Consider the following 23,853-nt stretch of genomic DNA (forward strand, 5'->3'; position numbering starts at 1 on the left):
GTATGTAAATTATTATAGTAGTTAGAGATTAGTTGAAATGGGGGCTAACCATGATCATTTAAATTAGCTATAAGACGATGGGGTTCATTGCGTCGTCTGGGTTTGGCCGGTGTAGGCCGTCATTGTAAATAAGAATTTGTTCTTAACTGACTTGCCTAGTTAAATGAAGGTCAAATAAAAATAACAAATAAATTGCTGCCGGCTCACTTGACAGGTACTCGCCACCCTGTGCCTTCTGTGATCTGGATGGCAAAGCAATCACTATTCCTTCCACCTCCAAGGCACTCAGAATCCGAATCACCTTTTATATGCATGTACTGGAATTTGACTGTGAAATGGTGCTGCCACAAACAATATACAGACGGACATTAAACGAGATATATGACAAAGAATTTACACAATACACATACAGTATGTACACCAGGATACAGACTACACTATAAACATCAGGCTACACTGTTGAAAGAGGTACATCGGAGACAAGCAGTGGCCAGAGGAGTTTGGGAAATACCTGGTGTTGGTAGCCTGGTCTTCTCCAGAGATCCACGTTGGCTTGCATGACAAATGCCATGAGCTTAGTTCAACTGTAACCCTATCGTAACCCAATATATACGGATGTTTTACTCTATTATTTCTAAACAATGTATTTTTAAACATGCATTGTCAGTTCTTCCAAAATCAAATCGATACAAATTCCACTAGGGATTTTTTTGTTGTGATGCATTGCATGGCAGCCACATGATGGCGATGTAATGCTGCCTGTTATTTTCATCCAAAAATCAAAAGTGTATTGGTCGCATACATTGATTTGCAGATGTTATCGCAGGTGCAGTGAAATGCTTATGTTTCTAGCTCGAACAGTGCAGTAATATCTAGCAATAAAAAAAAACGGAAAACTCTAAAAATGTGTTATATAGGATGAGCCATGACTAGAATACCGGCAGTGGAGGCTGCTGAGGGGAGGTGGCTCATAATATAAAGGGAATGGTATCAAACACATAGTATTTGATACTATTTCACTCATTCAGCTCCAGCCATTACCATGATCCCGTCCTCCCCAATTAAAGTGCCACCAACCTCCTGTGGAACACAGTATATACATACAGTATAAAGTGGGGGAAACAGTATGTAAACATTATTAAAGTGACCAGGGTTCAGTGGCTCTATGTACATAGGGCAGCAGTCTCTAAGCTGCAGGGTAGAGTACCAGTTGGTAGCCGGCTAGAACAGTGACTAAGGTTCAGGCCAGGGTACTGGGCGGAGGCTGGCTAGTGATCACTGTTTAACAGTCTGATGGCCTGGAGATAGAAGCTGTCTCTCTGTCCCTGCTTTGATGCACCTGTACTGTCTCCGCCTTCTAGATGGTAGCGGGGTGAACAGGCGGTGGCTGTGGTCCTTGATCTTCTTGGCGTTCCTGTGACACCGGGTGCTGTAGATGTCCTATAGATGTCCTGGAGGGCAGTGTGCCCCCTCTGGAGAGCCCTGCGGTTGCGCGCGGTGCGATTGCCGCACAAGGCGGTGATACAGCCCGACAGGATGCTCTCAATGGTGCATCTGTAGAAATGTGTGAGGGTCTTAGGGGCCAAGCTGAATTTCTTCAGCCTCCTGAGGATGAAGAGGAGCTGCTGCGTCTTCTTCACCATGCTGTCTGTGTGAAGGGACCATTTCAGGTCCTCAGTGATGTGCACGCTGAGGAACTTGAAGCTTTTGACCATCTCCACTGCGGACCCGTCGATGTGGATGGGGGCGTGCTCTCTCTCTGCTGTCTCCTGTAGTCCACGATCAGCTCCTTCATTTGGTTGATGTTGAGGGAGGGGTTATTTTCCTGCCACCACTCCCCCAGGACTCTCACTTCCTCACTGTAGGCTGTCTCATAGTTGTTGGTAATCAGGCCGACCACTGTTGTGTTGTCAGCAAATTTGATGATTGCGTTGGAGACCACATAGCAGTATGGAAAATGTATGCACTCACTAACTGTAAGTTGCTCTGGATAAGACCGTCTGCTAAATGACTAAAATGTAAATAGCACTAGTTGTTATAGCCTAAGGTACCATTTTGGCCTATTTATTTGAACCGTCACGATTGCTAATACAACCCTGAAGATCTTTAATCGAGTTGTGTACACTTTAGACTTGCTGACAGTATATCTAGATTTTAATTACATAAACTTAGCCTACTAGTAACATGTACAGTGTTGTTGCACTGTAGGCCTACAGCCAGGTGTTAGCCCAGCTACTCTAAAATAGGTTCATTTTAGTTGCAAAACATGGGTGTCTTGCAAACTTCGAGGTTACGTGTGGTCTCACCTGTGAGGGACACCTGGCCCTGAAACAAAATCCATAAGCATATTTCATTATCCAAGTGTAGCATCAAGCAAGCCTTAGTAAATCAAACCACTGTGTTGATGGTTTCTTTCAATGTCTTGGGTGGGGCTGTACATCATTCATTGTTCAACTTCATTGCAAAGTATTTAGTCTGTGCCTTGAGGGTCTCTTTTTACAACAATGAGCTGCTCAAAAGGTCTTCACTGATATTTTTTAAATAATTTCCATTGGCATTGTACCAGTTACTGAGTAACTATTGTTCTACGATCTCACACCATCATTCAATTGCAAATGTCAACATATTTAACACCAGTGAGAATTCAGTGATGTAGGCTGCATGTGATCATGTTGGGGGTGTGGAATAGCACTAAACTAATAATGATGGAATGTGCAACCAAAAAAAACCTGATCGCTGTGACAAATGCATGTATTCTGGTCCATGATTGATTTTAAAAGGCTTCGAACAAGTTAGGACTAGTTGATGATAGTTGTATAATACTTGCTAGGTGAAATAGATTTGTCCGAACCATTGAGTATTCCATGTTGGACTTCTGTAGATAACTGAGGGGCAGTGACACTGGCTGTGACCTGCTGTAACGTCATTCGTTCAAATCCTAGGGGAAACCCTCTTGGTGTTGTTGCGGCAAGGTGCTTCTGCAATCATACTGTAATGTTTGAGTATATAGAAAAGTTGGCAGTTGTTAGCCTGAATACAAAATTAGTTTTAACACACTATGGCTGCATTTAAACAGGCAGACCATTTTTTTTGACCAATCTGATTAGCTCCGAAAAAGAAATGAATGGTCAAAAGCTAAATTAGTCAGGGGAAATCTGAATTGGGATGCCTGTGAAAACACAGCTAAGTATGCTAAAATTACTTATATGTTGAAATTACTGATCAATTTACCAGTTAGAACACTCAACTACCAACTTACCACCTCCATCCTAATGGTTAAAGCTGGACTCCTTAATGGTGAAAGCCACGTCCATTTGTGACATTACAACAAACACTGTTTGCACACGCGCTAGAATAGCACAATATGTACTGCAATTTATTTAAGCATAATGCGCGACGCTCCTCAGGTTGGCAACAGAAACAAGGGTGGTGGGGCGGCTAGTGGCGCCGTTTCCCCCTATTGCAGATTCCAGCTTAAAAGGAATAGAAACTGATCAAATGAAAAGACAGATGCGGCTCAAATTTTATTCACATTTATTTTTGCTTTTAGTGTGCTCACATAAAATTAGAACACTTTAAGCAGGAGTTTAATAGCATTTTTTAAGCAAAGTTACATTCCATCTCTAAGTCAAATTGGTCAAAGCTTCTCCAGTATTTACAAAAGAAAAGAAAGAGATAAGATGCTACATAAACATTGCATCTGATAGAGATTCCTTAATTTGTCAAAGACCACTGAAAAAAGCATTGTCTGCTGTAATCAAAACATACCACAGTATATAAACAGTAACCATTCCACTTATCACAGCTTGGTTGAGTTCAAAATTGCTGAAAAGGTCGTCCAGGATTAATTTGTTTCTGTTATCTTACAAAAATGAGCGGGTGGATAGAGCTGCAAACTTCATGTGCTTCTTGAGATCAAGATTTCATTTGTACAATAATCATAGTTAAAAACACCCCGCCTATACATACTTACACTTTATTAAGGTCAGAAAACCAGCAATAAACAATAAAGCCTATACAACTTGTATTTCTACTGAATCACTGACTGGTACAGCTAATGAGATTAGTGAAAAGCTCCTATGATTTAAAAAAAAAAAAAAAAAAAAACGATTTTCTAAACCTAGCTCTGGGAATTGTATTTTTTGTAGTCTCATAGTAAAAATGACTTAGTGTTGTAAACCGCATGGTAATCTCGTGGTACATAGATGTTGGTTGTTTCATTCTCGTTTTTTTAAGACCACTCTTTACATTATAGTATGTGGCACAATTCCCAACCTCCAATTCTCCCCCCGCCCACCCCAAAAACCCCTTCATTTACATCTCAACTCATTTACATACCCCACCTCCTTCATACCATGGGCATGTCCATACATTTTGACAAGTTTACATTTTGTATAAAAATGTAACAACAAAAAACGTTTAATACTGATGCAAAAAATATATGGCAGAGTGTGGATGTATTTTTTCTGTAATATTACGTTTCTAAGCAACCCACCTCTCTGCCCGTTGGAATGGGAGTAACAATGGACCAAGATGGGTTTTGTGGAGGGGGAAGGGAAAACAAAAAAAAGAAAAGCTTTAAAATATCCCTGGTTGTAGACAAGTTCTCCAAAGCCAGGAACTGGCACCACTCCAACATACAAACAGGGAAATGTTTCTTGATTATCTTTTTTCAGCTTTTTTTATTTCTTCTGTTTTGCTCTTTGCGTTTCCGGCTTTACTCAGCAGCGGCCTCGGCGGCAGCGGGGGCCTCTGGACTGGATGCGGCCTCTGTTGCAGGTGCAGCCTCCTCCGTTTTGGGTGCCTCCGCAGCAGGCTCAGCTGGCTTCTCCTCTGCTTTTGGCTCCTCGGCGGCTGGGGCTGCCTTGGCCTCCTCAGCGGGTGCTGCTGCTGCAGTTTCTTCCGGCTTGGCCTCTGTGGGGCTTGCTGCTTCCTTAGATTCCTCCCCAGCAGCAGCAGGCTTGGCCTCTCCCTCTACAGTATTGGCTTCCCCCTCGGCGGCGGCCTCTGGGGTCTCGGCTGCCTCATCCTTGGCCTCCTCGGTGGACGCAGCGGCCTCCTCACCTTCTGCCCCATCGCCCGTCTCCTTTTTGGTCTTTTTGAAGGAGAAACCGCTAAGCTTGAAAGACTTTTTGAAGGAGAAGCGCTTCTTCTTCTTTTTGGGGGTCTCGTTGCTGGTTGAAGGCGTGGCACCCTCCTCCGGTTTAGCTGCCTCACCCTCGGCTGCTGGAGACACAGCCTCTGCATTCTCTGCCTTTTCCCCTTCTACTGCCGCTGCTGCGGGTGCAGCCTCTGCGGTCGCAGCCTCCTCTTTTGGAGCCTCCTCAGCCGTGGCACTACCATTGGCATGCACCTCTTCTTTGCCTGCCTCTGCAGCCGCAGGAGAGGCATCCCCGTTCACTTTCACATGGCCATTTTCCTAAAGACAAAGACCATTAACATCACATAAAAAGCAAGCGTGGAATATAACGTGTGATATGGACCATTGTCACTCAGTGACACAAGGGGCAGTAGACACCACACAAATCAATCGGGACAAAAGCATACAGCCCTGTCTAATGTTTAGTATCATTGGGCCTTTACGCACGGGCGTCGGCAGGCTAATTGCTTTGCGAGTTACAAATTCAATACAGAATTAATTTTTGAAATGCATGATTGAAACAATGTCCCCGTAATCATGGGCGAGAATGAGCCGCCTCCAGCAATGAGAGGAGGGAGACACCGTTTCGGATGGTTCGCTAGGGGGCGATGCGCGTCTGCCAGTCTCTCCGACACCGACGCGCCAAAGCAAAGCATCTGCTCATTAAACAGCAGATGCTCATTAATACACCAGATCACCGTTCAGATGAATACCCCAAAAACTCAGAAGAACCAGAACCCTAAAACCATCATCTTTATCAATATCACTTCCAACACCATCCATTCCAACACTTATAATACCAGTTACAGAAAGGGCGCATTATCAAATGTGGCTCCCCTGCTTGTGTGGTAGTAACCATCCCTGCTCTCTACTCGAGCATCTGTAACAAAAGGCGTGTTGGAGTTAGCTAGCTAGACCATGGCAAGCCATTGTTGGCGTCGTGCATCTCCCCCATTCACCCACCGATTGCCTCAAGTTATTAGATTAGTGCTCATTTTCAATTAAGTTTTTGATTCAAACATGATTAAAACTTGATTGATCCATTTAACTACACATGGCTACATATGGTCCAACAATGTGATACCAATTTCCGCTCTCACAATTCGAAATTTCAAACAAAGACTTCCCCCCTGTAAACGTGTCGAACACCCCACACATCAAAATTAATCAATGAAAACGAGTGAACACTTTACGGAATTTGTCTCCAAATAATTATCCAAATCAGTTTGGACTTGTAATAATGAAACAATTTTAGAAATTGCATTTCAAATCAATGATCAAATGTTTGATGAAATAGTATAGAATCTTTAGAATCAATTTATTCCAATCGTGGTTGTTTGCTCCAATAACATCAGCCAGTCGTGCGTCTTCATAAGTGCCCACAACACAATAACGCACCGAGAGAACCTTTGCGCAAACCAACCGTATATCTATATTTCCTTTAACTCGGATACAAATATTTTTTTAAATATCAATTACCTGTCCATTGGTCTTGGTTGGTGAAGCGGCAGCCTCTCCTGGCTTTTCAACCGCGGTTTCGCCTTTTGCAGCTGTCTTGGAGAATTGCGCTCCCATGCTTTCGCTCCAACAAAGAAACTCAACCGATCCAAAAAACGAACAAAGACCACTACTAGACTCTTTCTTAAATGCAAGCACTTTGCGAAGGCTCCTCTTTGAAACGTTTACTGGACAAGTAATCAAAGTCCAGTCGCAGTAAACAAAATAGGAAAATTGCAGAAAATACCTGCCAAGTGAAGAGAAGTCATAAAAAATCCCAGATTTGTGGCTATGTCGCTGTAGACAGGGTGGAAAATGGAGAAATTTCCCGTGCTAATAAGATGCGGAGTCCAACGCCCAAGTGCACAGGGCTACATTCAGTTGCCAAACGTTCTCGAACGTTGCAGATAGAAATGCAACGAATAGAGCTGGTGGTCCCTCATTCTACATATCAGAGAGGCATGTGTGTTCTACATCGGCTATTTCTATCTGAAGGTTCCAAAACGTTGGGTCCTACTGAACGTGGCCCAGATGAATGGGCATCCCAAATGATGACGGCATCCGCGCTCAGATCCAGCGAATCAGAGCCCTCACATAGAAAGTGGGCAAGGCTTTAAAAACGAGTGAACAATGGATTTTTAGCAGATTGTAACAAATCAGAAGAAAAAAATATTGTCGTGGCGACAAATTTTCCTTTCAAAATTACCAAATAAAAAATACTGGACTCTAGCGGATAATTTTGGAGGATAATTTTGGAATTGATGGTGTGCGCAGAGGTTTGAAAGGCATTCTAATCACTCCTAACAAAGTGATACCTAATTATTGATTCATTATGATACATGTTTGAGGGTGTTTGTAACAATTTCATCTCAATTATGTACACTCATTTGATTATGAGGAATCAGCATTTGCTTTAGGCAGAAATTGGTTTTGGCTCATTGAGCTTCCACTTTCAGAACGTGCTCAGAATACACCCCATTCACTTGACACAGACAGTGCACATATAGTAGGTAGGCTATTTAGTGGTGGCTGTTTTTCATTTTGAATAAATACTGCTTTTGTGAAACAATCATGTATTGATAAAATACATGTAAAGGGGGGACACCTAAACCCACCTTTCAGCCATATACCATCTTGTAATAAGTTAATCTCAGTCACATATAATAGCACAACATACACTATATATACAAAAGTCGATGCGGCTATTTCAGCCACACCCGTTGCTGACAGGTGTATAAAATCGAGCACACAGCCATGCAATCTCCATAGCCATTCATTGGCAGTAGAATGGCCTTACTGAAGAGCTCAGTGACTTTCAACGTGGCACCGTCATAGGATGCCACCTTTCCAACAAGTCATTTCGTCAAATTTCTGCCCTGCTAGAGCTGCCCAGGTCAACTGTAAGTGCTGTTATTGTGAAGTGGAAACATCTAGGAGCAACAACGGCTCAGCCACAATGTGGTAGGCCACACAAGCTCACAGAACGTGACAGCCGAGTGCTGAAGCGGGTAGCGCGTAAAAATCTTTAAATCTTCTGTCCTCGGTTGCAACACTCACTACCAAGTTCCAACCTGCCTCTGGAAGCAACGTCAGCACAAGAACAGTTCGTCGGGAGTTTCATGAAATGGGTCTCCATAGCTGAGCAGCCACACACAAACCTAAGATCACCATGCGCAGTGCCAAGTGTCGGCTGGAGTGGTGTAAAGCTCGCCGCCATTGGACTCAGTGGAAACGCGTTCTCTGGAGTGATGAATCACGCTTCACCATCTGGCAGTCTGACGGACGAATCTGGGTTTGACGGATGTTAGGGGAACGCTACCTACCCGAATGTATAGTGCCAACTGTAAAGTTTAGTGGAGGAGGAATAATGGGCTGGGGCTGTTTTTCATGGATCTGGCTAGGCCCCCTAGTTCCAGTGAAGGGAAATCTTAATGCTACAGCATACAATGACATTTTAGACAATTCTGTGCTTCCAACTTTGTGGCAACAGTTTGGGGAAGGCCCTTTCCTGTTTCAGCATGACAATGCCCCCGTGCACAAAGCGAGCCAACCCCATCGAACACCTTTGGGATGAATTGGAACGCCGACTGCGAGCCAGGCCTAATCGCCCAACATCAATGCCCGACCTCACTAATGCTCTTGTTGCTGAATGCAAGCAAGTCCACGCAGCAATGTTCCAACATCTAGTGGAAAGCCTTCCCAGAAGAGTGGAGGCTGTTATAGCAGCAAAGGGGGGACCAACTCCATATTAATGCCCATGATTTTGGAATGAGATGTTCGACAAGCAAGTGTCCACATACTTTTGGTCATGAAGTGTATGTTACTGGTATATATTTTTTTCATCATGTAGTGTATTAATCTATTTATTGTACAGTATGGCCTTATAGTGAAATATTAAAAGGTTATTCATTAATTCAATGATGTTGTAGCCATGAGAAATTATGGTGCAATTTTGCCCTCAATGAACACCGTGTGTAGGCTATATGTAATAAATTGACTGAACAGAAAATATTTAAGTGACCCGTTATTCCAAAAACAAACGAGAGGGAGGGGCGAAAGGCTTAATGCTGGCTTCATGTGTTCGTGGGGAATGTGAAACTGGGATGTGTGAAGTTGTACATCAGACATGCTTTTGTTGAAGTGCTTTTAAAGTAGGAACAATTCTTCAACCAATAAGATTTAGCTTGATAAGATAGCTAGCTTAACATTGACAATATGGTCAAACTAGCGACATTAGCCTATCTATATTGATATGGTTGTAATAGTCCAAAATGGATTTGTTGCCATCTTTTGGCTGGAAAGGTCAGTGGTGAAACGTCACAACTCGGCATCAACATTTTTTCCCGAGTTTCCTACTTGTAATTCCGATTTGGAGGGTCTTTCAAGTGAAATTTCGCACAGGGAACTAAAACCTTCCAATAACTCAGATAGTTTGTGAACACTGCATAAATCAAATCTAAAACGCAATAACCTTCACTACCTACATGCTTGAAGTCATTGGTTTCAAACATTGCTGTGGAAATTCTAACATGTAGCCTAGCCAACATGGTCTAATTGTTTTTTCCCACTTATTGATTGCAATACTTATTGCAGTCAGTTCCGTGAAGTCTGTGAAAATAATCGGATTTGGACATATTAAATGCACTTTTCCTCTTTTCTAAGATCAGATATCAGTGTTCTCCTCTCTTGTCTTGTCGCTGGGAATCTTCATGTTTCCATGGTAATCTGACATACAAAGGTGAAGTCAAAGCTGCAGGGAGAGGACGACCGTCAGCGTCTCAGCAGAGTAAGGAAGGAAGCGGTATGCAAAAATCCATACAATCCTGTGGAGCGCGAACGAGATAAATCATTGAGTGTACTAGAGCGAGAACGGTGGTGAGATGTATTTTCAGGAAGTTAGGTTTTTGAGTCGATGGATATTTCATTACAGTCAATGAGCATGATATGACGCGGCGATTCAGTGGTCATAGGGGTAGATGCTGACCGTAATGAGGCCAAATCATCCACGGAATCTACAATGCTGAGGGCACTCCTCGTTGACTAATTGAGGAAGGTGCTTACTTTTGGCATTATGCAGAACGATTAGTTACCGGAGTGTAACTCCAGTTCTATGAGTGGAGCGGAGCCCCATAGGGGAGCTCTGCTCCTAGTGGTTTACCCTCTGCCCTAAGGCAGCAGCAGCCTGAGACAAAATTATGCACACACCTACAGCCAATAGGAGTACAGGTGTCCCTATAAGAGGGGATACCTCCCCTCAATCAGCCTCCCGAGATATTTTTCTTCAGCGAGACTAGAGAGGGTCGGCAGGGCCTTAAGTCCTATGGGGCTCCGCTCCACTCATAGAACTGGAGTTACACTCCGGTAACTAATCGTTCTATATCGTGGAGCTCCGCCCCCAGGGGAGCTCTGCTCCCTAGTGGTTTAAGGCGGAGCGTAGCGCTCCCAAAATGTACTCCCTGCCGAGCCTAACACTTCCCATCGAAACGAGAAAGTCAGGCCTAGCAATGGCTGCAACCGAGTCCCGCAGTACTGCAACTAAAAACCCCTACGGGCGTCACAATATACCGCGTCATCGGTTAAAGACCCGCCCCACCTAGTCCAATGGCAATGCCAATGACTAGTGGGCAGATCACCAGAATAGAAGCCATACTAACCTGTACTAGCAGATAGATGTGCCTCAATATCCTGTGAAAACACTACCGACCACTAATGGAATGACATCAAGTGTCACTCTACATTGTGAACGCGGTAGACCGCCTCACTCACTCAATGGAATCCCAGAGATTAGTGGGCAGGAACAAAAACATGAGTCATACTAACTGAACAAGCAGATAGATGACCTCACATTCTGTAATCAACGCATGCCTCTACTGTACTGACCCTGTCAGTCAGGATTCATGCCACAAAATATGTTTTCTTATCCAAAGCGGACCTGGTGGAAACCCTGTCCATAGTCCTGCTTTTCCCTCTCTTCCTAGCTCAAGATCTCCCTTCAGCTATGCTGAGTACAGACCGAGCCAAAGAGTTAGAAAACACATCTGTCAAAAACACGTCTTCCTAACCAAAGCGGACCTGATGGAAACCTGTGTCCACAGTCCTGCTTCTCCTCTCTTTCTTGCTCAAGATCTCCCTTCAGCCACGCTGAGTACAGATCGAGCCAGAGAATTAGAAGACATATCTAAGAGATAGAAACGGATAAATGGAGACGGCGTCGACCAGGATGCTGCTCTACAGATATCCTCTACTCCTGTTCCTCTGAAAAGGGCAGTAGAAGCCGCTACTCCACGAGTGGAGTGAGCTCTGATACCCTGAGGCAATTGCCGCCCTGCTACCTCATAAGCTGTCTCAATGCCTTCACAAAGCCAGTGAGACAACCTCTGTTTTGAAAGTGGTCTACCTAGTGCAGCCGCACCGTGACACACAAACAACTGAGGCGATGACCTAATCGCTGCTGTGCGCTCGACGTAACACGCCAAAAGCGCGTACCGGGCACAGGCGATGGAGCTTTTCCTCACTCCTCTCTCTATGAGGAGGAGGAGAAAAGGCCCACAGCTCCACGGTCTGTGACCTATATGAACTCTTAATAACCTTCGGCACAAATGCCGGGTTAGGACGTAACACTGCTCTGCTCATGTCACCATTGATGGCCAAGCAGTCAGGTCTCGTCGAAAGAGCACACAAATCACTGACCCGCTTAGCTGTAGTCAGCGAGCAACAATGCTGTCTTTATAGACAGCATCTTGAGGGGTATTTGATTCAATGGCTTGAACGGCGACTTACATAGCGCAGTACCAAAGCCAAATCCCACTGAGGAAGCGTGACTCTAGGTGTTGGCCTAAGTCGCCGCGTTCCTAATAGGAAGCGTTTCACTAGAGGGTGGCTAAAGACATTGTCTCTGCCAAAACCCTCATGACAAGCTGAAATCGCTGCTGCAAACACTCTAATCGTGGCAGGCGATTTTTGCTTATCAAACATGAGCTGTAGAAAAGAGAGAATACTCTCCACCTGACAGCTCATGGGGTCTACACCTTGTGTGACACACCATCGTGAAAACACGTTCCATCTACTGGCATACATCTTAGAAGTGGAACTGGCACGTGAACCCTGTATGGTCCTGATCACTGCATCAGATAACCCACGGCGCTCTAGCCTGTCCCTCTCAGCAGCCAGGCCTTCAGTGGTTGGCCGATTATGGGCAATTTCCCTATCGTGCCAGCCGCCTGAGACAACGCGTCCCGTCGATGTGGAATTGGCCAAGGTGGCGCAATCAACATCTGACTCATCTCCGCAAACCACGGAGCTCCCGGGTGATCGGGCGCTATCAGTATCACTGACAGCCCCCCTGACCTCACCCTGGCTAGCAGTGGGAGAATGCAGGACAGCGGAGGGAATGCATACAGGAGAACTCTCTGCCACGGTTGGTGCGCAAAGGCGTCCCTTCCCAGTGGCGGTTCGTCCTGTTCCCTCAGAGAGAACCACAGAGGACATTGCGCGTTCACGCGTGACGCGAATAGGTCCACCTCGGCTCTCCCGAATTGTTCCCAAATCTGGAGAACAATGTCTGGATGCAGACACCACTCGTCGTCTCGAGGACCCCCTCTTGACATGAGGTCTGCTCCTACGTTCAAGTAGCCCGGAATGTGTGCTGCTCTCAATGAGCGAAGGTGCTCGTGAGCCCACAGCCACAATTCCTCTGCCGCCCGATGGAGAGCAGGAGATCTGACTCCTCCCTGGCGATTTATGTGGGCTACTGTGGTCCGGTTGTCTGACCAGACCAGCACATCACGACCCCGAAGGGTAGACGCGAAGTGGGTCAGAACCAGTCGAACCGTTTCCAACTCCAGGAGGTTGATGTGACGACCTGATTGAGGCCACACACCTCCTATCGCTTGTGTCTGACATGTCCCTCCCCATCCCGTCAGGGACGCATCCGTGAATACTGGGATGTGAGAGGACACCTTTCCTATCGGGACTCCGTGCGTGAGAACGTGCGAGTTTCTCCAATAGTTTAGGTCTGCACTGAGCGAGAGGGGAACCACCACCAACCGATGACGTTGACGCAATGGGTCTAGTCTTAGTTGGGCGAACCATCGCTGCGTCCTGCGCATATGCAGGAGTCCCAGCGGAACCACAGAGTGCGCTGACGACATAAGACCCAAAAGTGACATGATCGACAGCGCCGTCACCGTGTGATTCGGACGACACTTCCTTAGGGCTAGCAACAAGGCTACCCTTCGGGGGTCGAAAGTCGAGCCCTCATCCTCACAGTGTCTAGCTGTATTCCCAGGTAGACAATCTGATGAGTGGGCCAGGGCGCGCTCTTTTTCCAATTCACAGCAAACCCCAGACTTGTGAGGTGCATCACTGTCTGTGTTGTGTGAGTGATCGCCAGCTCTGCTGACGGGGCGAGAACCAGTAGGTCGTCCAGGTAGGCTAGTAGCCGTATTCCCTGACGACGCAACGGTTCTAATGCCGCCTCCACACACTTGGAAAATGTGCGAGGTGCCAGGGCGTACCCAAATGGCATCCTCGTGTATTCGTACGCCACCCCTTGAAAGGCGAACCGCAGAAACTTCCTGTGACGCGGCTGAACCGGCACATGAAAGTACGCGTCCTTTAGGTCTATGCTCGTACAAAAGTCCCCTCTCTGGACACATTCCAGCAGACGTTTTGTCGTTAGCATTCGGAAGGGCCGTTTGGTTATGCTCTCGTTGAGAATGCGTAAATCCAAAATCGGCCTCACTCCCCCCGTCTTTTTGGGCACTAGGAAATAAGGTGAATATAGCCCTTTGTTTCTTTGCTCCCGGGGAACTACTGTCACCGCCTCCTTCGCCAAAAGTTCCATAATCTCTGTCATCAGAGCGGCCACTTTGTCTGCCGTTTTCATCACCGTTTCCACCACTCCCCTGAACGGGGGTGGGGTCCGGTGGAATTGGAGAGCATAACCCTTCTGCAACGTCTGTTCTAGCCAGCGTGAGAGGGTGCAGCTTCTTCGCCACTGCCAGCAATGCAGAGAAAGTGGCTGGGCGCGAAGCTGTGGTGCATCCAGTAGGAAGGACCTGTATTCCACTATGGCCCTTACCGCCACTGTTCCCCAACATTGAAGTGGTGGAACAGCCCAAGGTGGGCCTCCCGTGAAAGGGAGAGGAAATGCGTTCTGATAAAGAAAGAGGAGTAGGGACGTCGGTTAAACCCGTAACCGTCGTATTCCTGCCCTCCTTGAACGCATCGCGGGTCTGAATTGCGCTGACCGAGGCCACAGCCTGCGGCAGGGCACCATCCCCAGCAAGCGATGCGTCATCTTAGGTGACTGCAATTCGCTATCAGAGCCCCTTCACTACAGTACTCCTAGAAGTCTGTAGTATGAGGTCTCTATGAGGTAAAACAAGGCGGCGCCTTGATACCTTCTTAACTTTCACCTTCTGTGTGTGTTCAACTCTGCACCCCTGGTGGGTTGATTCACGCTCAGTGTGGTGAGTACTGGCTCGTTCTGTCAGGGGAGCTGATACTTTGGTTATACCCATAACGCTAGTAATCCTGCCCTCCGTGAACGTAGCATGGGTCTGAATCGCATTAACCGAGACCTTGGTCTGCGATAATGCGCCGTCCCCAGATAGCTGCTGTGTTATAATGCCTGGGGGCGCCGATACTCTGGGCACCTTGGTGACCGCAGTAATCTGGCCCTCCGTGAACGCAGCATGGGTCTGGCTCGTACTAGTGGAGACCTTAGTCTGTGCTAGTGCGCCATCCCCAAATAGCGGCTGCGTCCTCATGTCAGAATCTGACCGGGACTGCTACCTTCTATGTAAAGCACTTCTTATACGTGAAGTGTGATGTGACGACCTGATTGAGGTCTTCTGGATACCTACTCTTAGTGCCTGTTCAGCAACGCACCCTCGGTGGGCTGAACGGCTCTTAGAGTGGTAAGGAAGAGAGGGTGAGATTTGAACGCTCTCGGACGTATTATGGAAAATAGGCTCTTTTTTGACAAAGTCAGGTGGAGCCAACTCTTTATTAAACACATCAACAAAGGCATTTACATCAATACCCGTCCCTTCAACCGAAGGGTGGGGGGGAACAGTGGGCACGTTCGACACCATCGATGCGTCCTCCATCCTCTCCCCCGCGTCCCGTCACGTACGCCTCCTCTTGCCTCCCTTGGAGGGCCAGGTCGGCGTCCTCGTCACCTCCCTCGCTGGCTGTAGTGGGGCTACCGTAGCTGCTGGGAGGGCTGAGCCCGCTCCCTTGCTGCTCGTGGCCGCCGGATGACGCCGATTACGCCGCCTCGTCGTAGACCCCGGTCTACTTAGAGGGGCGGAGGTAGATGGCCTTTGGGGAGGAGGGGGCCGAGTCGTCCTGCCAACGGCAGGTGCTTGGCCAGCTGCTTCTTCTCCTCCTCTAACTTTGAAAACGCTCAGTCGCCTCTTTGACTGCGACCCCAAAGAGGCCGTCGTCAGAGAGGGGGCGTTCAAGAGAGACGTCCTGTCTGCCTCTTTCATGGAAGTCAATGACAACCAGAGGTGTCGTTCCCCGACCACCGAAGTGGCCATGGATCTCCCCGCGCAGACTGCGGACGCCTGTGTAAGGTGGAGTATAGCGCCAGAAATTCTGGACGCCTCCTCCACCTCCTCCGGTGCCATCTCTGTCTTACCCGTGGTTAAACGGGACAGAGAGGCCGCCAAGAGGGCAATGTTGTTAGCTGCTGCTACAGCTTGGGCTCCCAACCCAAAAGACTTCTCTAACAGCGACGCTGTGAGTCGGTCCTTCTGGGATGGCAACGTGGCCTTCTTGGAAGAGGGCCAAGGGCTCGAACCCGGTACGAGATACGCCGCCATGGCGCTCTCTAACCTGGGGATTCCCTGACCCTGAAACCTTCCTTCCACTCTCGTGAATGGGAGATACGCTTTTACAGGCGAACGCGCCGCTAAAGGTGCCTCCCACGAGCCCTCAACGTACCTAGCCAAAGAAGGCATGGCAGGAGCCACTGGCTCTGCCGCCTTCCTTGGCCTGGAATAAGGACCGCCCTCCATCATATCAACCTCCGGTGCGGAGGGAAGAGGGGGCAGCCTTATTGCCAGCCGTTGAGCAGCTCTCTCAATGAGACCCGGAAAATCCGCTCTCAGAGAGGCTGCAGCGAAAGAGAGAACTTCTGATCTCTCAGAGCTCGTATCCCCTTCGCTATAGGGACTACAAGCCCTCTCGCTCTCCAAAGGAAATGGGGGCTTGAAAGTATGAGGGACGGGGTCCGACTGTTCCATTGGAATGCCAGACCCTTCCTCAAAATCCCTATCTTCCCCCGAGTCTGCGCCGTCGGACGACGCCTCTGAAGCAGAGGCTAGTATCGACAACACATCCTCAAGGGGGATGTCCTCCCTGAAAAACGCCCAACGCTGCTTCCTCTCCTTTAAAGAAAGGAGGGACTGCAGACGCCTTCCTTGGCATGCTGGGATCCCAAACACACGAAACATAGGTCGTGGTGGTCACCGGCCGCCATGGAAGTGCATCTGCACTGAGCTCTGAAAAGAGCTTTTGGGGGTGGAAAATCTCCCGGTGTGCTCATTTAGACGACGTTGATGACTGGAATATCAACGGCGTTTTTTCGTCCTGAGTCTTCGTGCTTCGTCTCTTCTTGGCTCTTCAGTCTAGTCATCCAGTCGCTGAAGAAAAAGGGAGGCTGATTGAGGGGAGGTATCCCCTCCTATAGGGACACCTGTACTCCTATTGGCTGTAGGTGTGTGCATAATTTTGTCTCAGGCTGCTGCTGCCTTAGGGCAGAGGGTAAACCACTAGGAGCAGAGCTCCCCTATGGGGCGGAGCTCCACGATATAGAACTTCTTGGAGACGGGTGATTCTACGGAAATGGTGGCTTTTGAAGAGGCAAATGTAAAATAAAAAAAATAAAACGTATAGTCAGATAATAGTTAACCCTTTACCATTATAAATCAACAAATGCCAGCTTAATGTATTTTAATATTTTTAATACATTACATAAAAAAATGCAAGTGCTGCCTTTGTCACTGGTGTTACCTATATTTTAGCTGACAATTCAGGCTTTCCTGAATGTAATTTCACAATTTAATTTGCATATACAGCTGTGGAAAATATTAAGAGACCACTGCAAATTTTTCTTAAATCAGCATCTCTATATGTATGACAGCCATTCCATTCCAGTGTCTGTTGAATTCCAACACAGGCACACCTCATTCTACTGAATTAGGTACTGATTAGGTGATCACATGAACCAAATCTTATTTAACGAGGAAAAGTATAAAAACCACTGCTGTGGTCATCACTATCCTCTTGCAATAGGACCAGCTGGATGGCAAAAACAGTGCTGATAGTACCTCAAAAGTAATATTAATCAAAAAATAACTATTGACCATGCCAAAAGAGTTGAAAAGGAATGTTTTGAGTGAGGAAAAGAAGGGTTCAATTCTGGCTTTACTGGCAGAGGGATACAGTGAGCGTCAGGTTGCTTCCATCCTTAAAATGTCAAAGACGGCGGTTCATAAGAACAAGGTCAAGCAGCAGACATTGGGGACAACAAAGCTACAGACCGGCAGAGGGCGAAAACGACTCTCTACTGACTGGGATGACCGCCAACTCATTCGAATGTCACTCAACAACCGTAGGATGACATCGAGTGACCTACAAAAGAAGTGCACGGCAAGGGCGGTTTGAAACAGGCTCCTAGGGGCAGGGCTGAAGTCGTGCAAAGCTAGAAATAAGCCCTTCATCAATGAGAAGCAAAGAAGAGCCAGGCTGAGGTTTGCAAAAGACTATAAGGATTGGACCGTAGAGGACTGGAGTAAGGTCATCTTCTCTGATGAGTCCAATTTTCAGCTTTGCCCAACACCTGGTCGTCTAATGGTTAGACGGAGACCTGGAGAGGCCTACAAGCCACAGTGTCTCACACCCACTGTGCAATTTGGTGGAGGATCGGTGATGATCTGGGGGTGCTTCAGCAAGGCTGGAATCGGGCAGATTTGTCTTTGTGAAGGACGCATGAATCAAGCAACGTACAAGGTTGTCCTGGAAGAAAACTTGCTTCCTTTTGCTCTGACATTGTTCCCCAACTCTGAGGATTGGTTTTTACAGCAGGACAATGCGCCATGCAACACAGCCAGGTCAATCAAGGTGTGGATGGAGGACCACCAGATCAAGACCCTGTCATGGCCAGCCCAATCTCCAGACCTGAACCCCATTGAAAACTTCTGGAATGTGATCAAGAGGAAGATGGATGGTCACAAGCCATCAAACAAAGCCGAGCTGCTTGAATTTTTGCGCCAGGAGTGGCATAAAGTCACCCAACATCAATGTGAAAGACTGGTGGAGAGCATGCCAAGACGCATGAAAGATGTGATTGAAAATCAGGGTTATTCCACCAAATATTGATTTCTGAACTCTTCCTAAGTTAAAACATTAGTATTGTGTTGTTTAAAAATGAACATGAACTTATTTTCTTTGCATTATTCGAGGTCTGACAACACTGCATTTTGTGGCATCAGACACACATTCTGGTCATCCCCATACCAGTTGATATCATCTCTTGTGCTTGGCCAGAATAACTTGTTGACTCCATTCCTGAGTGTGCACTTAACTTTGACGTTATGTTCTTCGACCTCCAGTATAACGCCAGGGTATGGTTGTTCATCGTAGTTCACAATGCACCACTGTCCAGTGTGGTGAGCCTCGATGACATCTGGACGAAGTGGAGCTGAGGTATCCGGGTCGATGACATCTGTTTGATGTGGAGGTGAGAGACCATGGCCATTAGCCTGCACTGTCGGGAGAGTGATTTCTTGGAGTCCATAACATGGGCAATCCCACACGGCTTGCGCTGCTTGGCAGAGACAATTTATGTCTCTGTATTTTAGGATGCCAGGCATGTTACTCAGAACCTGGTGCATTCACATGGTTTATTTGATGGTTACCAGAGGTACCCCAGAAACCTTCTGTGCCTTACTTTCCACCTCTTCCTCACTGACATAATGCAACTGTATATGAGTGCCAGAGTCCCTTACCTCCTGATAGAAAGACATTGCATCCGTTATGTCTTTCCCGTGGTGGACCAAGAGGTCAGCTGACCTTTTTAGTGAACCTCCCACTCCATCCAGAGCACCGTTTCTGTGACTGGCCTCAAAAAAGTTCCACGTACTCCCCTGGAAGCCCTTCTTGAAAGGTTCAGTGCCAACCATTTAGAAGTTGCCCTTTTGTTTATATTGGGTGGCAGGGCCATCACTGAAGAGGTGAAGGTGTTGCACGGTAGGGTACTGCTGTTTTATCATGTCCAGAATGGGGTCCAGGTGAGCCCATATGGCTGCTGGGTCATGCCATCTGCTGGATGAGAAGGTGCAGAAGGAGATGGGGGGCTCCTCTGCAACAGAGGACACCAGTGTGGAGCGTCACCTGCTTGTGTGAACCCCCGAAGTGAGCTGACTGGATCTCTGAAGCATGCTTGTATGTGAAGTTTTCACTAAAATCTATATGGATCAGGCAGTCATTGGTCAGGTTCTCTCTCAAGGTCCGGTAGCTGTGGTACTACCATCGGATGTTGAACAGATGTCTCCTAAATTTAAAGATCCTGGAACTGGGTCACAAGCTCTTCCTCGGTTATGGCTATATCCTTCTTCACAGTGATGAAGCTACTTTTCTCTTGTTCTTCATTTGCTCTGTTGTGCTCTATCTTCTCCAGACACCACTGGGTGAGCGACACCTCTTCGGTGGATTGCTGTCTAGCCGGTGGTGCAGTGGAGTGTTCACATTATTGGCATTCGCCATAGGCGCATGCCTTTGAATTGTTACAAACTGTGCTATCTGCAATCTCCTCCAGGTTGCTGGAATGTGAAAGACCAAGTTTGTGCATTTTATTCACCATAAACTGCAAGTTTTCATGAGTCTTGCACTGGCAAGTTTCTCAGTCTCTCTCCTGCGGTGTCACAACCCAAAAGGGTCTCTCCCTTCAGAAGAAGGCGTATGAAATCTGTTGCCCATGCTCAGCAACATATTTCCTGTGGAGGTTACGCCGGGAATCACAAAGGAGCCTCCTCTGTTTCTTCACCTTAGTGCGATAGTGTCTTTCTTGCCAGGGGTTTGCCTGCTGACATCCTCTCTTAGGTAAAACTGTCTCACGGCTGTCTTCTTGTTTATTTCCACCAAGCTTGCTTGTCGACCTCTTTTGTAGCTTCCAGGCTTGGTATGAAAAACCAATGCTCTGCTCACACAACTTTTGGAATTTGTATTTCTTTATTAGCTTTCTTCTTAGTATATTTGCAAACCCTTGTTTGGCTGTGTCTGATTTGGCTGCTTTGTACTTTGCTCTTAGATCCCCCAAGAGAGCATAGTGGAAGTTTAGTGTAGTGTGCTTCTCGTCTCCATTCTTTTTTTCAAGGTAGGCTTCTCTACGGTCCGGGTCATCTGGGTCAGCATCCCTTCAATGTCTGTAGAGTCTTTGCTTTTCGGCAGCACTTACTTTTTAATTTGCCATATCTATCAAAAGGAAAGCCATATTATGGTACAAATTACAATATTGAAACAGTATAAAACCTTACGTTGATATAAAATGTTAGCAGTGTGAGTGTCACAGGTGTTACTGGCATGTCACTGGTGTTACCAGCAGGAACAGTAACACCAGTGACGTAACACCAGTGATGAATCTGCTGACAAGATGGCGTATCTAAAATGGTGGCCACAGTAGCTCAAACCACACTTCTTAAATTGTAAATAAATCACTTAATAATGTGATTGGATCAGTTATTTCAATCATATTTCCCTTCCCCATACTATAAACTGTATAACACCAGTGACGGGTTTTAAAGCTTTGCATTAAATTACCAAATGAATCATCAAATTGCTAACATGAAGAGAGAGTGCAGATTCACCATGTGCTCTTCAAAACAGCCCCGCCTCCAATGAACCTCTGACCCAGGAAAACATTGGCAAAGATGTTGAACACCAGTGACATGAAATTGAAGGACAGCTATTCCCTGTAAATTATTTATAATATTTAGTTGATATTGTAGTTTTTTAAGTAATTCCCTAAACAGCTATAATACTTTACTTTGCATTATGACATTTACAGTTGGAGAAAGATATATATTTTGACTCAAACATGTCACTAAACCATGACTCCTGGCTCAAGGGACAAGCCATTTTCATGGTGCTGACCGTGTTCTACGATAATCTGAAAAATATAATTTGAAATATAACTGCCTTACATATGTTTATTAACAATAAAACACTTCAATTAAAACAAAAACATTACCTGATTTTTTATGGTGTTTTTCCTTGGTGGTTAAGGCAGGGATCAGGAAAGCCACCATTTCCGTAGAATAACCCAGACGCATTTGGAACCCAAAGGGTCACTATCAAGCATTTGTTATTTCTGCCTTTCCAAGATGCTTTAGCTGGGCTGAAATATACTTTTATGTTGAAGACCTGGTTAAATGTGCACTTGTGAAGTATATTGGGGATGTTTGCTTAGTGAACTTATAAGATACATTTACATTTTAGTCATTTAGCAGATTACAGTAGTGAGTGCATACAATTTTCATACTTCTAGGAACTGGAATCGAACCCATTAAGGCTTGATACGTTTTGCCTAACTTTGCCAGCATTATTGGTTCGTGTAAGGATCCAGAAATATGATTACTAGTGTGGGCGACTGTCTTTTCGCGTGGCATTCATTTGGCAACTTGCCATATTTCCATTGTGAAGATTTGTAACATATGTTACAAAAGTACAGTAACAATCAAACTCCTATTCCCACTTCCCTGTCTAGCCACTGTACAGTTAGTTCATGGTTCCGTAAAATGGTTTGTCTCATAGTTGTGGTGTTACACAAGCATACACATTCATCAAATTGGAAGACACCTCTTTGAACTGAGCTGAACTTCACTAAAAGCCTTCAAATTGTCCATTCCTCTACTACTTCTCCAGTACAGTTATTTAGCCTATTCGTATAGGGATGTATTATTTCAGCTCATACAACAATACATGCCCCTTAAAATCTGATTATGCTGAAACCAACAGTAATATTGAGGGTCAAGAGCACGAGGTTGCCGACCTATATCACTATGGCACTTTGTTTATATTCGCAAATGATAGGTGATGACTTTCTCCTCTCAGGTGACAGGTCAGGGGCAAACAGCTATTTAGGGTCAGTGATAAAACTGATAGCCATTCTCTCCCTGCACATTCCATTTTGGACAGCTCCCTTCAGAGAAAGAGCAGTGTTGTGTTGGTGAGATGACAGATTGCAGTAAACACTGTGTCAGCCAATCAGGAGATACAGCCACTTAGAGTAGTTACTCAGCAACACTCTTGAGCACTCAGTCTCCCCTTTTCACTCTCTCAGCTAAATTATGGTTTAACAAGCCCCAGCCATTTTGCAGCGGTGGAGAGGGGAGGAGGAGGGAGGAGGGTTCAGTGGAGAGGAGGAAGTGGTCTCCCAAAGTTTTCAGTTACTCACAGCACAGGCTTGTTGACATCTAGTGTCTGGCCCTAGGGGGAAGTGAGTGTTCAATCAGGTACAATGTTTGCAATGCAAATACAGCACCAAAGTACAGTCAACTGTACTATCTTGCACTGGCCTGATAAAGGAAACAGATACTGTTAGGACATAAGGATATACTGGTGGGTTTCCTGGAATATGTTTGGTATCACTGAACCTTTCTTTTATCATGCACTATGCAGAAATATCAACACTACTGTAGACATTTAAATGACCCCATTTTACGTAAACTCAATTCGGTTTTACAAAAGATTCAGGATTGCAGAATACATTTTGATTCTATGCATATGTAAGTGATGCGTCAGTTCCAGGAAGTATCCTTGTTGTTTTTGAACTTTTATAAGCTTTTTGAATGGTATTCAATGGGCAAAACGTAGCGCAATGGTCTTCAGTGCAAAAACTTCATAAAAGGCATCTGGCAGAAGTATTAATCCACAAACACTAATATAATTTTATATCTATCTTAAATGACCGTGTTATCACGAATTTGATGATATAATCATCAAGCCCATTGAAAAGATGAGGGGACATGATACCGAAGGAAAGCGGAAGAGGCGGTTACTTTCAGAGGGTATTAAGGACAGGTTGTATCAGAGCATTGGTGTTGAGGATCAGTACATTGTTTTGCACTAGGGAATCTTTTCCCATTGAGTTTTGTTACTGGAATTACAAGTATGGTGATGGTTGCATAACACATCAGTGGTCTGACAGTACTGCTATCAAAGGAAACTCAGTCTGTGGAAGCTCAGGTGCCTTGGCTTGATACTATGTTGAAAGGCTATCTGAGAGGGGGGGATAGAGACTTGAATTATTTGTTCTTCTCTGCCTAGAGAAACTACAGCCTTTTTACTCCGCTTGTGTAGCATATGTCTTTCACATAAATGACCATGGATTAAAATGCTTTTAAAGCAAAATAGTACACTGTTGCCTAATTATGAGACAATGTATGGCTTTGAAAATAATTACATGAGGGCAAAGAATCAGAGGCATTCATCTTGCCATGGCAAACCAGACCTGATTTGAAAACACTTTGAATTGGGATTTCATCTGAGATCTTTGTAATACACTAGTTATGCGTGAAGCAATCCATGTTATTGCGGGAATGGACACGCTTCAGCTTCCTATTTACATGAAGTCAAATTTCAGTAACTGATGGTAAGCTCCAGAGAAGGATTGTAGTTCTAACACAACACTAGGATTAGGT

The 23,853-nt window shown here is 45.8% G+C and overlaps 1 protein-coding gene across 1 annotated transcript; it reads right to left on the bottom strand.

Moving 5' to 3' along the window:
* Window positions 1-3,517: 3,517 nt before the first annotated feature.
* LOC121549010 (myristoylated alanine-rich C-kinase substrate) lies at window positions 3,518-6,968 on the bottom strand. Its single transcript, XM_041860777.2, has 2 exons — window positions 6,620-6,968; window positions 3,518-5,419 (listed from the first exon to the last, which is right to left on the bottom strand). The coding sequence occupies exons 1-2, from the start codon at window positions 6,713-6,715 to the stop codon at window positions 4,718-4,720; spliced, it is 798 nt and encodes a 265-aa protein (XP_041716711.1). The 5' UTR covers window positions 6,716-6,968; the 3' UTR covers window positions 3,518-4,717.
* Window positions 6,969-23,853: the final 16,885 nt, after the last annotated feature.

Source organism: Coregonus clupeaformis, chromosome 33 (assembly GCF_020615455.1).
Source record: "Coregonus clupeaformis isolate EN_2021a chromosome 33, ASM2061545v1, whole genome shotgun sequence".
NCBI lineage: Eukaryota > Metazoa > Chordata > Actinopteri > Salmoniformes > Salmonidae > Coregonus > Coregonus clupeaformis.